This window comes from Penicillium samsonianum (assembly GCF_028829775.1).
Source record: "Penicillium samsonianum strain IBT 33392 chromosome Unknown utg000001l_segment0_segment0, whole genome shotgun sequence".
NCBI lineage: Eukaryota > Fungi > Ascomycota > Eurotiomycetes > Eurotiales > Aspergillaceae > Penicillium > Penicillium samsonianum.
The window spans coordinates 2,659,488-2,673,209 of NW_026643259.1; the positions used below are offsets into that span (position 1 = coordinate 2,659,488).

At 45.3% G+C, this 13,722-nt stretch overlaps 6 protein-coding genes across 6 annotated transcripts; 3 read left to right on the forward strand and 3 right to left on the reverse strand.

Moving 5' to 3' along the window:
- Positions 1-711: 711 nt before the first annotated feature.
- Positions 712-2,561, forward strand: N7471_001022 (uncharacterized protein; the record flags this gene model as incomplete). The annotated part of the gene is made up of 8 exons (XM_057273743.1): positions 712-970; positions 1,022-1,110; positions 1,163-1,517; positions 1,569-1,833; positions 1,889-1,976; positions 2,039-2,153; positions 2,210-2,239; positions 2,305-2,561. 8 exons carry the CDS (start codon positions 712-714, stop codon positions 2,559-2,561), a joined length of 1,458 nt encoding a protein of 485 aa, XP_057141922.1.
- Positions 2,562-3,656: 1,095 nt separating this feature from the next.
- Positions 3,657-4,754, reverse strand: N7471_001023 (uncharacterized protein; the record flags this gene model as incomplete). The annotated part of the gene is made up of 1 exon (XM_057273744.1): positions 3,657-4,754. The coding sequence occupies one exon, from the start codon at positions 4,752-4,754 to the stop codon at positions 3,657-3,659; it is 1,098 nt and encodes a 365-aa protein (XP_057141923.1).
- Positions 4,755-5,363: 609 nt separating this feature from the next.
- Positions 5,364-6,299, reverse strand: N7471_001024 (uncharacterized protein; the record flags this gene model as incomplete). Its single annotated transcript, XM_057273745.1, has 4 exons — positions 5,364-5,545; positions 5,603-5,942; positions 6,022-6,092; positions 6,152-6,299. 4 exons carry the CDS (start codon positions 6,297-6,299, stop codon positions 5,364-5,366), a joined length of 741 nt encoding a protein of 246 aa, XP_057141924.1.
- An 809-nt stretch (positions 6,300-7,108) lies between these two features.
- On the forward strand, positions 7,109-7,552 carry N7471_001025 (uncharacterized protein; the record flags this gene model as incomplete). The annotated part of the gene is made up of 1 exon (XM_057273746.1): positions 7,109-7,552. One exon carries the CDS (start codon positions 7,109-7,111, stop codon positions 7,550-7,552), a length of 444 nt encoding a protein of 147 aa, XP_057141925.1.
- Positions 7,553-8,844: 1,292 nt separating this feature from the next.
- N7471_001026 (collagen-like triple helix repeat-containing protein) lies at positions 8,845-10,179 on the reverse strand (the record flags this gene model as incomplete). The annotated part of the gene is made up of 2 exons (XM_057273747.1): positions 8,845-9,875; positions 10,098-10,179. The coding sequence occupies 2 exons, from the start codon at positions 10,177-10,179 to the stop codon at positions 8,845-8,847; spliced, it is 1,113 nt and encodes a 370-aa protein (XP_057141926.1).
- Positions 10,180-10,937: 758 nt separating this feature from the next.
- N7471_001027 (uncharacterized protein) lies at positions 10,938-11,651 on the forward strand (the record flags this gene model as incomplete). The annotated part of the gene is made up of 1 exon (XM_057273748.1): positions 10,938-11,651. The coding sequence occupies one exon, from the start codon at positions 10,938-10,940 to the stop codon at positions 11,649-11,651; it is 714 nt and encodes a 237-aa protein (XP_057141927.1).
- Positions 11,652-13,722: the final 2,071 nt, after the last annotated feature.

Here is a 13,722-nt window from a genome sequence, read left to right on the forward strand (position 1 = left end):
CGACACCCGGGTTAGCTCTCACAAGGAGTAACTCGGCCGGTCTTCCTAGAAGACCGGGGTCCCCTGGGAAGCAGCAGGCTCTCAGGGGATCCAACAGCCGCGAGCTTGGACCTCTACGTGGTGCTGTTGACTAGTAGCCTTTTGGTGAAGCCAACGAAAGCTCATATTCCTTTCCCCTTTCCATCCCTCTTACAGTATCCTGCCATTTCTAGACTGAAGCATCTCTCGGAATAGACAGGGGAGACTACACAGTTCCTTGGTCCTTATTCTCATGAAATAGACGGAGAATCATGTTCCGTTGCCCGCTAGCCTGCTCGATACATCCAATAAGATGATTGGAACTTACAGGGGTGCTTGGCATTTGGGAGCCTTTTCCCGCGTTGGTAACAATTATTTTCATAACACCAGGATAATGTAGTATGCATGAATGGGGCATCTGGATGCACATTTGGATTATATTGACTGACTATGCATGTATTACGTACGTACCTTCTAGGCGCAAAAAGGGGGTATAACAAAGTCATCAGGGGAAATATTTCGAAAGCCAAACTAGTATTCATGCCAAGATGAATAAAACAACGTCTTCTTTTTACCCCGCAATATCGGTATAATAGAGACCGACAACTAGATGACGCTATAAAGTAACTCGAATTTGAAAATTGACATAGTTTCTGACATCTCAAGGAAATCAGTTGGCACGACATCATCAAGATGCGACTGTTATCGGTTTGTCTGGCCACCCTTCTGGCTGTCTCGGCCAAAAGTAAATACATTGTCCCGGGAGGTAGATGGCGCGACACAAATGGGAACTTCATTAATGCGCACGGTGCCGGAATCACCTTTGACCAGAAGTCCGGCCGCTTCTGGTGGTTCGGCGAATATAAGACAGAAGATGAGCCGGAGGGGGGAGGCGTCTCTGTTTATAGTTCGGAGGATCTGAGTACCTGGAAATCGGGGGGACTGGCCCTAGGTGACTCTCCCTGGCCCTGCTGGAGATATGTTGATATTCTAACACGTACAGCTCCAATCAAGGGACACCCTTATATCGCTCCAGGTGGTGTTATCCAACGACCTAAAGTGGCCTACAGCCCGGAGACTGAGGATTATCATGTATGCATGCAAACTTCTTTTATTTTATTGCATTTTGAGGCTAATTGAACAGATGTGGTGGCATGCAGATAACTCCACCTACGGGATCCTTCTCCAAGGCCACGCGGTGTCCTCCACGATCGCCGGGCCGTACACTTTCGTTGACGCAACAGCGCCCCTTGGAAACTGGTCTCAGGATTTTGGCTTGTTTACCGACTACAAGGACGGCCGATCCTATGCCCTCTACTCGAACGGGGATAGTCAAGATGGACGAGATGTATACATCTCCAGCATGAACAATAACCTCACGGCGCTCGATAAGGTCGTGCATCGATTCCCAAAATTCGATCTTGAGGCTCCTACTATTGTGCAGACAGAGAAGAGCTACTGGGCACTTATGAGCCATAAGACGGGATATAGGCCGAACAGTAAGAGATCCACTTCACGATCATGTATGGATTATTTGACTAACGTTTCAGACGTGGTGGCATTTCGGGCCGACTCGCTAAGCGGTCCCTGGTCGCAGCCGTTTATTGTTGCACCGTTGAATACTAGGACTTTCAACTCGCAGTCTGGATACTCGCTCAGAATCGAGGGGACGAAAAAGACAACGCACCTATACATTGGAGACCAATGGGACTCCAATTCTGTTTGGGACAGTCGTTATATCTGGTTACCAATTCAGACTGATGAGTCTAAGAAGACTCTCGAGTTAGAGTGGCACGATGTTTACGATCTTGATGTGTACGTATCCTTTTTGTGATTTTTCACTATGGCATACATACTAACTGAACACTAGCAAAACTGGGGACTGGAAACCTGTCAAAGGAACAACATACACTGCGAAAAAGGCAAAGACGCACGGTGATACATATAAGCAAGAAGCTGTGAGTATAGTTCTACTATTTCAGACACCAGACTAACTGTGGCTAATATGATATTCTGAAAGAACTTTGCTACCGATGGCATTATTCTCACTGGAATATATGGGAACGACAGCACTGTTACGTTTGAAAATATTGAGGGATCTGGAAAACCCCAATGGGTGTCGTTCTACTATCAAAGTACGTTTGTGATTTTTGATTTCTATCTCCCTATCCAATACTAACATTATTATTAGACACTGACGATTTGGGTTTCGGCGACCAACGTAATTAAACTTCCCTTGATGTCTAGAGCTAAGTCATGGTTCTGATATTCTAACACGTTCAATAGCAGGAGGTACCCCAGACAGAATCGGCGGTTCATGGCAACTACGTCGGATTAGCAGTGTGGTGGTCAACGGAGACCCTTCGAGCATACAAACTCTATACCAACGAGATACCCACAAAGGTGTCATCCTCTCCACTCCGCTGCAGCTGACACTGAAAAGGGGGAAGAAGAACACCATTACAGTCGGGGGGCTATATAATGGGTTTGATTACAAGGGTGCGGATTTGGATCGGATAATTGTGTATCCTACTGAGAGGTAATATTGGGGAGATCTACGTGAGAACGTTAGTTAGGAAAGGTAATTAGCAATCTCTAGACCTATAGTCGCAAAAGGGTGTTTGACCACAGTCGTTTTTTTTGTCTCTAAGACTGGGGTATATATATCGGCTAGCCTCAGTATGTTCTCTGACGATTCAATCATTCATTTCCCCGCTCGGTCGCTCGCTCTCCCGGGCGCGGGACACCTCATATGTTCGGTGTCCGCCAGGCAAGTCAATAATGGGATCGCGACTTAGTTCTCGACCTGTCTATTGCGAACTTACCTTTCTTACGCGTGATGCTAAACTTACTAGTTGATTCTCAATCACTTTCATTATATGATTTCTTCCTTCACATAATATGGTACATACGACCATAGGGTGTGGAAAACAAGGCTTCCCGTCTGCTCCGCCGCACTTAAGCCACGTATTTAGTCTTAGGTCACTAATATAATCAACCCTACCATAAATAATAGCCTCCAGGCTAGCCTTCGCCCTACTGTATAAGAGAACTTCACTATAAAGGGAATCGATATTAATATATTAACATGTATGTCTAAGTTGGTAGCTCTAGCATGTCTAGTCTCTACCGTTATATCGGCCGAGATATATAACTAAGGTATTAACTCTCTCGCCCTAATTTTAGCTCGATGTACTATAAAGGCTATAGATCTACTAGGATATATAAGTGCCTACTATATATATATCTCATACTAGGGTGTCGAGACCTGGGTAAACTATATCCGATTCCTTTCAACACTCCGTATAAAGATAGAGGACTCCTTCTCGCCGATTTGGGTAATCGCCTAATTTGGGACTTTGAGGTTAGGCAGAGTAGCAACCTCAGCATGTAATTGCTAACTACAGCACAAAAGCTGGTAAATCCGTAGGAAATTATACAACGGAGAGAAAGTTGTAACAAGAAGAAGAGAGAAATGAGAGGGAGAAAAGAGACAGAAAATAGTAGGTACACAAAATGTAAACAGAACTAAGAGTAATAAAATCATGAGGTCCGAATTGCAGCCATCAACTTCTTCCAAATGTGCCAATATCGGAATGCCCAAATGTGCTGCTTGATCCCCATAGCAAGTAGATAGATCAATTGACCACTGGCTTAGGCACAGTATCTTCGAGGTTTGCACCCTCCCCTTGGGCAATACCTGTCTGGTCACTAGGCTTTGGCACATTGTCATCGTACTTTGCATCATCTCCGCTGGCGATTCCGTTTTCTGCCACTGGAGGTATAGAGTTCCCAAGTGCTGGATCCTTGCCATTGGCAATTCCATTTTGGACAGCGGGGGTGGGCAGATTTTGATCGAAATTTGCGCCATTCCCATCGGCAATTCCGTTGCCGCTCGTAGGAGGTACAGTCTCTTGAAACTTTGCACCATCTCCTTTGGCGATTCCTCCAGGATGTAGGCCTTGATCTTTCCCTGAATCTGGCTTTGCACACCCTGAAGTACAAGGGAGCCCAACAGGGCCCTGTTTTCCATCAGCACCAGGGGGACCCCTGACACCCTGATCACCCTGCTTCCCTTGAGGCCCTTGCTGCCCCTGAGCACCCACTTGTCCCTGCGGCCCTGGAGACCCCTGTGGCCCTTGTGGACCAGCAGGTCCCTGAGGACAAATACTACAAACCTGTGGCTGTACAGGTTGAGGCAGAATAACTGGCTGTATAGGTTGAGGCTGAGTGACTGGCTGTATAGGTTGAGGCTGAGTGACTGGCTGAGTGACTGGCTGTACAGGCTGAGGCTGAATGACTGGCTGTATAGGTTGAGGCTGAGTGACTGGCTGTATAGGTTGAGGCTGAGTGACTGGCTGAGTGACTGGCTGTACAGGCTGAGGCTGAGTGACTGGCTGTATAGGTTGAGGCTGAGTGACTGGCTGAGTGACTGGCTGTACAGGCTGAGGCTGAGTGACTGGCTGTATAGGTTGAGGCTGAATGACTATATGTACAGGTTGAAGCTGAATAAATTGCCCACCGGGAATAACCTGGGGTGGGTACAGCATATGATGTTGCTCAAGTCCAAATAGCGGTCCTTGACCGCCCATATTCAGCATACCGATGAATGAAGGTTGCTGGGGTGGGAGGAAATTTGGCAGGCTAGGACCGCCGAGTGAACATATGCAGGGTCCACCTTGGCCATTTCCAAATTGAGGGAAGGGATTTTGCATGCCGACTATTGGTTGCTGCATTGAGTTGAGGCATGGTTGTTGGCCTGGTTGAGATAGAGAGACGGGCGTGCATAGTGTGTTAGATGTGCAGATGTAGGCGACTTGAGCCAAGGAGAAATCAATGAATATGAGGAATGCGATTGAAGTCGTTGAAGTGTCTATAATCTTCATTTCCTCCTTGATATGAAATGTTAGATAATGGGTGAAAATGTGCTGGATTAGGGCTTGGTGAGTTTGTATTGACAGGAATGAGTAGCTCAATATTCGCAGTTAAGATGTATCTATCTAAAGTATGTAGCAGATAAGTAGAAACGAATAATAATCTTATAATCTTAACGGATGGTTACAAGCCGGAAACGGGCATACGAAAGTTATGGGGACCAGTTGTTGACACGACGAGACGGCCATTTCCGTGTCCGAGAGGCCACATACCACGTTGCATGCACGTCGCACAGAGCATCGGAGTGTGGAGGCATTACAACGCTAGGGGCAGATGAAGACGGATTTAGTGAAAAATACTCCGCCAAAATATTCATATGAGCATTCGTGAATGTAAGAAACTGCGTAGTAGAAGTCCAATAGTATGATTCTTGCTCAGTTTCCGTCGAGATCCTCCTTAAGAAAGCGATCCTAACTAGTGCTGTGTAAGATATAACCATACTTGTCCTGCACAGGAATGACAGGCAGCTGCATAGTCTTCTCATCAACTGGGTTGAAGAACAACTTGTTGGCATAGTCCTTGTATCTATTGACTCGCTCCAAATCGTCCGGCCCGACACCATGAGGGAAAATGAAGATCTGTGGATGAGGACCTGTTTCAAGTCAGATAGAGGAAAGGTATAGTATGAAGAAAGGTAAATTTTGCATACGTGGATCCTTGGAGTTCTCTCTGCTCTTTTTGTAATACTCCTGATAGTCTTGCATCACCTGGCCGAAATATGCATGGGCAGTGAATGCATTCTCGAAGATCAGAACCCATTTGGGACGAACCTTCTGCCCGACACTCTGCATGCCATATGCATAGAATGCATTGAGGCGACCTGCTATCAGGTCTTCTTCCGCCTTTTGCTTTGTATTCTTGTCGTTCTTTTGATTATCCTTGATCTTTTGCTTCTCCTCCTCAACTGTACTGTTGTTCTCTCTAGCACGCCTTGCGGCCAGAACGTCGATCTTTGCTTCACCCTGCTGGCCTCCTACACCAACGAGTTTCTGTCCGTAGTCATTTAATTAGCCTTCTTTTATCGAGATCTTTGAGTCATATAGTCATGCATCTCTCAGTATAGCGTACCTTTTGATTGTCTAGGTCAAGATTGAGAATTTGATCAATACCAAGACCCTGAACTGTCTCTCCCAAGCCCCCTGCCGACAGGTTAATACGTCTTTTATCCATTCATCGGTATAGGGATGGGAGACCTCACCTGTTGCACCAAGTCCAGGTAGAGCCTTACCAAGCCCTCCACCACCTGCGCTGTCCGCTCCCGGCACATCCAGGCCACTCACTACTCCAAATAGATATGCTAGAAGAAGGCCAAGGGCCGTGAGTTTTAGGCTGGAAAGAACAGGCATTTTACCTATAAATAGCTCTTTTTCCGTGATATAAAAGGCAAAATCCGAGGGGGGAGCTCGGGATATCTGTAGTTCAACAGCCTTAGGATAGAAAGCGGCTTATAATAAGGAGAAAGACAGCAGCACGGTAAATTCTAAAAATGGGGGTAAGTCTACTGCCTATCTACAGACTCACACTGTAGATTGTCATGAATCATAGAATATAAATAAATGGGTCACGTCATACAACTCTGTGAGCGTTAGAATTTGACAAGACGGTAAATTAACTATATGTACTATTGCCTTCCCCTTCCAATCACATAGGTGAGTTAGCCGGTAGGCTTATAGGGCTTTTAAAGAGGTCGTAGCTGAGTGGGTTTGGAGCCCTAAAACGTCCTTCCCACTTCCACACCACCTTGCATCCGTCATTCTGAGTCTGTTTTCGGCAGTATGGGCCGTCTTTAGAGTTGAAGAAACATAGACTCGTATGAATGGATGTTGAAAAAGGGTCTTGGACCGAGCCGAAAGTCATACTTAATCCTGGGTCCGTGCGCAGCCCTTAATGATAGGGATGGGTATAACGTAGGGAACGAATGCGGCTGTGACAGCTTGTGACAGCTCATCTAGACCTGGTAAGTTAAACTTTGGCAACGGATATGCCGGATACTTACGTGGGACCAAGGGAAGAAAAGTATAAATCACCGCATTTATGTCAATGGACAACCTTTCTTTCCTCAGCCACAAGGGTGTTCCTATCACTTCATTTCCCCATCACTTCCCGTGCAGAAATGCAGGCCAATTTCCTTTTACTATGGGCTTTTATTTTTAATATGCATAGTGCCACTGCGCAATTCTATACTGGATGTATTGCTCCCCCTTGCTACCCACCAGGGTACGCCTCTTACTGCAGTGTTGTTCCCAATACACCGTTATGTCTTAGTCCTGGGAATTTGGGGGGGCTCCCCTTCCTCTTGGATGGAATGGAAATGGAATGGGCTACCAAGAATATCATAATCAGCATCTGTATCCTCATCATCAAATACGGCCACCGCCACCACCTCCGCCGCCGCCGCCTGGATACCAACATCCTTATCCTGTGCAACAACCCTATCCACCACCACCACCACCACCGCCGCCGCCGCCGCCGCCTGGATACCAACATCCTTATCCTATGCCTCCTTATTATCCTATGCCTGCTCCTTATCCCCTTTACCCACAACCACCCCGAGAACCAGATCGTCCGCCAGCTCCTAAACCTGATTCATGCCCTGTGAGCTCTGAGTGCAAGAGGGGGGACAAGGGCGAGAAAGGAGAAAAGGGAGAAAAGGGAGAAAAGGGAGAAAAGGGGGATAGAGGTGAAAAAGGGGAATGTGACTGTAAAATAAACAAATGAGGGATTGTGGAAAGCACTTAGAGCTACATATGAATCTCCCACAAAGATATTGTATCAAACAATCACATGTTTCTTCTTTAGACTGAGAGAACACCAAGTGCTCTCAATAAGCTGTTTGAAAGGCAACTGAAGAATGGCCGTTTGATATTGGGTAATTGTCCAAACAAAAACTGCCTTTATCTCTTTACAATAGCATAGTGACACCTATATGATATCCGCTATGCATAATTTCTACTTCCAAATGTTCTATGGCTTGTGGGTGAGGTTATGCACTCCGTTTGCAGATTGAACGCTGTAAAGCGCCTTTCAGGTGCTACAATGCTGATATGACTATGATAAGTGGATGATTTCATAGAAGGTGGGGTTAAACCGTACTTGTATGCCCAGTTATAGGATAATGTTCACTAGGAAAGCAATGTGGCTTCCTAATTACATGTGTCTTTATTCCCTCACTATATCAACAGTACCTCATACTTCTTCCACCGAAGAAGCTGGGTATAGGGACATTACATGCAGAACAGAACGTCTTGATTAATGCTTCTATAGTGGTATGAAACGTTTGGATAGGCATGCCATGCTATGTTATATTATGCATACATTACATTCGAAAACAAGCCCCCCCCCCCCCCCCCCCGGGACTAAAGCTTGTGGCATATGAATGGCAATAAGAATGGGGTGCGAGAACATGCAGATATGCCATAAATCAAATTTTAAATTACAATAATATTTCCGAAACTGGCACCTGCAACATTCCCCGGTATGCGTTAGTCCGGTCCGGGCCATGCTGATTTACAACGCGTTCACTGCCAACGAACATTTCTGGCAAGTCACCCCCGACTATCAGCCACGGGCCATTAAAAATGAATTTCAGATTCAGCTGAAGCTTGAAACGTTGTTTACGAGAGGGTCCCCATGGCTGGACTGAGCTGCATGCATCACTGGCAGCAACCGTCATTGATTCGCCGAGGATGTGGAACTAGGCTCTAAGCTAAAGTCTATTAACTTTTGATTCCGGCCATAATATAGCATTCCTCGGTACATGTTTGTACATGGCGCTGGTGGAATGCAAATGTGGCACAAGTCTTCAACGATTTAGAATTTTCTAGCTAAGTTACTGCATGAGAATGAAGGACATGACCTATACCAATACTCAGCTAGTATTTTCAAAGCCAATTAGCCCCTATTCATAGCACGAGCGACCCAATAGATCCTACTCTCTCCTCTATCGTTTTCAAACCCTGACTCCTGCCTGTCAGAAATTGAGCACTTCTGTGTAGGCCCTGTTGGTGCAATAACTCTGCAGGTTGACACTGAAGAGCATAGTGCAAGACATTCAAAAAGATTTTTCTCCGCACTCATTGTTTTCACGGGGTTTTTGAGCGTGTCCCTCTTGCTTGTGCAGAAGATTTCATATTTGACGCCACCCACATCCAATGTTGATTCATGGATATCTGGGCATTCGCTCTCTCGCGCCTTCTTGATGTTTTGTGGGATATCTTTCGATGGTCGAGCCTGCATTGCGACAGCAACAATTCCTTCAGGTGATGGGGCTGTTTCGACATCACGATTGGGGTTCCATGTGACGATGGAGCTGCCGCTAGCGCCAACTGCTTCACAGCCGGGCAAGGTTGAACAAATGACCATAGCCTCTTCAAGATGATGAGTGTTGAATACACTGTACTTTTCCCCAGCAATGACTCGCCGACAGGTTATCTTATATGTTACGCCACCAACCTTGACTTCTTTGCCATCGGTATTTGACTTAGGCTGGCAAAGCCGAAGGGTTTCGAGCTCCAAGAGTGACAAGTCTTGTTGAGTTGTGCTATTATTAGGACGTTGGTTGCCACCTTTGTCGTCCTTGTCATCTTTGTCGCCCTTGTCACCTTTGTCACCTTTGTCACCTTTGTCGCCTTTTTCGCCTTTGTCGCCGTTATCACCCTTGTCGCCTTTATCACCCCTGTCACCCTTGTCGCCTTTGTCGCCGTCATCTCCCTTTGGTCCATATTCACCTTGTTTCCCCTCTGGGCCCTGTTCACCTCTCGGCCCTGAATCACCCCTGTCCCCTTTAGGCCCAGGAGGACATTTCTTGCAATTGTCATTTGGTGGCCGAGGCCAATTGGGATTTGGCTGGGGAGATCCCTGTCCTTGATGTGTAAGGAAATGAAACCATGCATCATAGTAGCTCCGATCGGGGTATCCCGATCCTAGATGATTGAGTTAGTTCCCTGCACCTGGTGGTGGATGGAGAAGGACTCTCAGTACCAAAGGGATGTTCAAACCCGGGAGGGTAGAAAGGGGGCCTTAAGCCAGAAGGGCCGAATCCATTCACAGGCCCTGATAGTGGATGGAAATGGTAGCCAGGTTGAAGAGGGTTCCGATAGCCGGATGGATAATGGTAAAAAGGGTTCTCTGTCCCAGAATAGTACCCGGGTGGATATATTTGACTCCCGCATGGCTGAAATCCAGTGCCACCCCCGTAAGGATAATGCGGACAGTGTGCAGCACCATCGTTGCTTGTATGACAAGTGTTACCTGCACATAGCTGTACATGGATGGTGGAAATAAATGATATCAAGATCAGCAGGGATCTCATGGCTCAATAGATGTGGTTTGGGGTAGGGAGAAATACAAAAAGGAAAAGTCAAAGATCAACAATTGGGGAAGCACAATGATAGATTTGAGGTATTTTATTTGTTATTGAAGTAACAGCAGGATTTCAAGCAGCCATTGACTAGTAATAAGTCAAGGGCTAAAGGACGACCTGCCTCTCATTTTAGGCGCAGAATGCATCATTGGGAAGATTGATCATGATTCATCGAGTTTGTTAGAAGCTGCAAACAACATTAAATACCTTCATATTTTCTTGAATGAAATTCCTTTGATTGACCCCACCTAACAATGAAACCATAAAGGTTTTGAAGAAGCTCTGATTTAACTTTGTCCCAGAAAAGGCTTTCTGAACATGCATGTCCTTATGACACTAACACTTTACAACCATCACTCGCTATACCTACTTTCTGCTGCAGTCGTACCATGGGGATATCCAGGTGGAAGTCCTAGCTTTACGCATGATGTCAGTGTACCCTAAAGCTCGCTAATCAGTTGTCTTTTGATATTTCCACTGGTTGGGCCTACGCCAGAATATTTAAACCCGTCCTTTTTCCAGACAATAGACAGGCAGATTAACACTCTAGCAGCACATAACATTACCAACAACTCCTTCATCCAACCAGTCCCCAATCCTACCAAGTGGTCATTACGTCAATATGCCTCAACTATCTCTATACCTCAACTTCCTCCTAGCATTTTTCCTCATTCATCCTGTCCACAGTGCTCCATCAACCCCAATTCTACCCCTCCCGGGCCTCCACAACCTCTTCACCCCATGCCATGATTCTCCCATGGCACCAATCCAACCACAAAAGGACGAGCTAGGCCTCTATTATGGCAAATGCTACCGACTTGAAAACAACAAAAAGCAGAAGCTAGGCTACCAACAAGGCGCATACTACCAGTATGACGCAGACGATAACCGGCGCCCATTCCGCATCTGCCGCTCCACCCGAGGATCTTGCAAGCGTGAGCAAGACGACCAAAATGTGTACAAAAACGACCGGTTTTATCTCTGGGATGGGCACGGCTCGGCTTGGTCCAAGGGTCCGACCTGGATTGGTTTCAGTGGAGTGTTTTTGTATCCGAATATTTACCGCGACATCGAGAACTATATTGCGCCATTCAAGGCGCATCAGAGTTGTGATCGCGATAATTTTATTCAGGGGGATGATTTGGATGAGCAGAAGAACAAGTGTTTGCTTTGTGTTAATTTGAAAAACAGCTACAATAACTACAATGGGCTGGCGACATACCCAACAGGATATATTTACCAGACCGCGAATCCAACTGATTGTGTTTATTGGGTGTTTAAAGAGGTGGATTGTCCGGATGATGATTATATGGTGGAGGATGAGGAAGAGCTGTGAAGGAACTTCGGTTGGTTCTATCCGGTGCGGGAAAGGCTATTTATGAGGGAGATACGTTCAGGCAAATGTTGTTCACATTGATTGATTATATGACATTTTTTTTCTAGTTAAAGTTTGTCAGGCTGATTAGTAGTGCTTTCAAAATGGGTTGATTAAGCTTCTATTGTTCTTTATCAAGTCTTTTGTATATAGCATGGACAGATTAGATTATGTCGTGGATTTAGAGTAGGTCACCATCCCTCTATCTGCTAAGAAGGCTATTAATACCACACGTTTTAAATGACCCTCGAATGTTTAGAGCGTTTCGCCAGTATTAAGGTTCTAGAGTGTGATCGAATTATTCTTATAGTCGGAAAATAATAGGTTTTGACTTTATAGGTAGAAGTTTATAGAGGTTAATATATCTATATTAGGCTTCCGCACGACCCAATTTGGGTCGAAGGTCTTGACCCAAACCCTCTGGGTCTGGGTCGAAAGCTTATAACCCATACCCAACCCAGAACCAGTGACTAGGGCCCCAGAAAACCCAGTTTAGGTCCAGTTCGAACCAGTTTTTACATAAATAGGCGTCTTGGCTGTCATAAACCTGCAAATCAGCAGAATTATACACATAATTAGCGTGCTTGTTTAGTTTGTAACCCAATTTGGGGTCCCAGACCCAGTACTGGGTTACCTTGTCCGACCCAGACCCATTACTAGGTCGAAGGGCTCGACCCAAAACCCAACCCAGACTGGGTTGGGTCTGGGTTGGGTCTGGGTTTTACTGGGTCGTGCGGAAGACTAATCTATATTACCTTCGAGAATTTTGAGCTCTTCACCTATATTAGTATATAAAGCGATATAGCGCAATATCAGCTAGGAACAAGGCGCTTATATCCTTATCACTATCCTTATTATGTGTAGACCTTGACTTTATTTCCGTTAAAGGTAATAGTTATAAGCTTCACCAAGGAATTCCCGTACTATAAAGCGTTTGATCCTTTGAAATACTTCTACAATTTATTTCATGACTAACTAGTATACTAGCTTGGACAAACTCCCTAAATTATTCTAGAAAAAGTTCCTATTATAGATATGGTTGTATAAAGCAACGCCTTGGCGTCGCGCGACCTGGGGCGATTCTCACCCTAATTCTCACCCTGTCTATAGCGCACTTACCCTTCTCAACCCCGGTCGCGCGACGCTAAAGCGGGGCTCACCCATTTCTCACCCGGGCAACACCCACCCAACTATTGACCGCACATAAACCACACGCCGGTGAGTTAGTAGTTGGGTGGGTGACCACCAGCGAATCCTCACTGTTTTTGTTTTTTTGTTTTTTATAAATTGTTCTGTTACCACTACTCACTCTCTGTGCATGGAAACTATCAATGCGCCCTCGCCAAGCGGCACTCTATCTAAGCTGCTAAGCACAACATATAGATTTAAGCTCCGGGGCACTTGTTTTACTGTACTATAATTTACTATAATTTACTCTATTCTTGAAAAATATCGAGAAAGATCTCGAGGAACGTATAATATATACTACATTATGTATACTTATAGGTAAGTATTAAAGTAAGAAGGGACACGAAGATAAATATTCTCTACTACCGCGAGCTAGTGCCTACTAGACTAGAAAATTAGGATTATATAGCACTTAACTAGACTCTATTAGTTTCAATCTTATATTTTACCTTATATTCTTAATTATTAGTAGATAGAGGTCTAGGGGGGTTTAGGAATCTGTTTGGTACTAAGCATCATGACTGCTAACGATACATCATTTTTAGATGATCGATGCAATAGAACAAGCATGCAACCAACTAGCTATGTGGAATATCTATGGCACAAAGTATAGATAGTGGCTGCGAGAATATGTTATGAGCCTACAGATGAAACTTACTTGAACTAAGCTTAGTCAATTGGAGCAAAGATAGCAGTAACTAAAGAGCGTGAGGATATAGAAAAGATTGTGCACGATCTTAACATATATCCCAAACATCGACTGGCACGCAAGGCCTCTCTTTCCGGCCCAACTTCCTCCAATATAAAAGTGCCACGTAGAGCGATGGTTAATTCTACCAAAGCT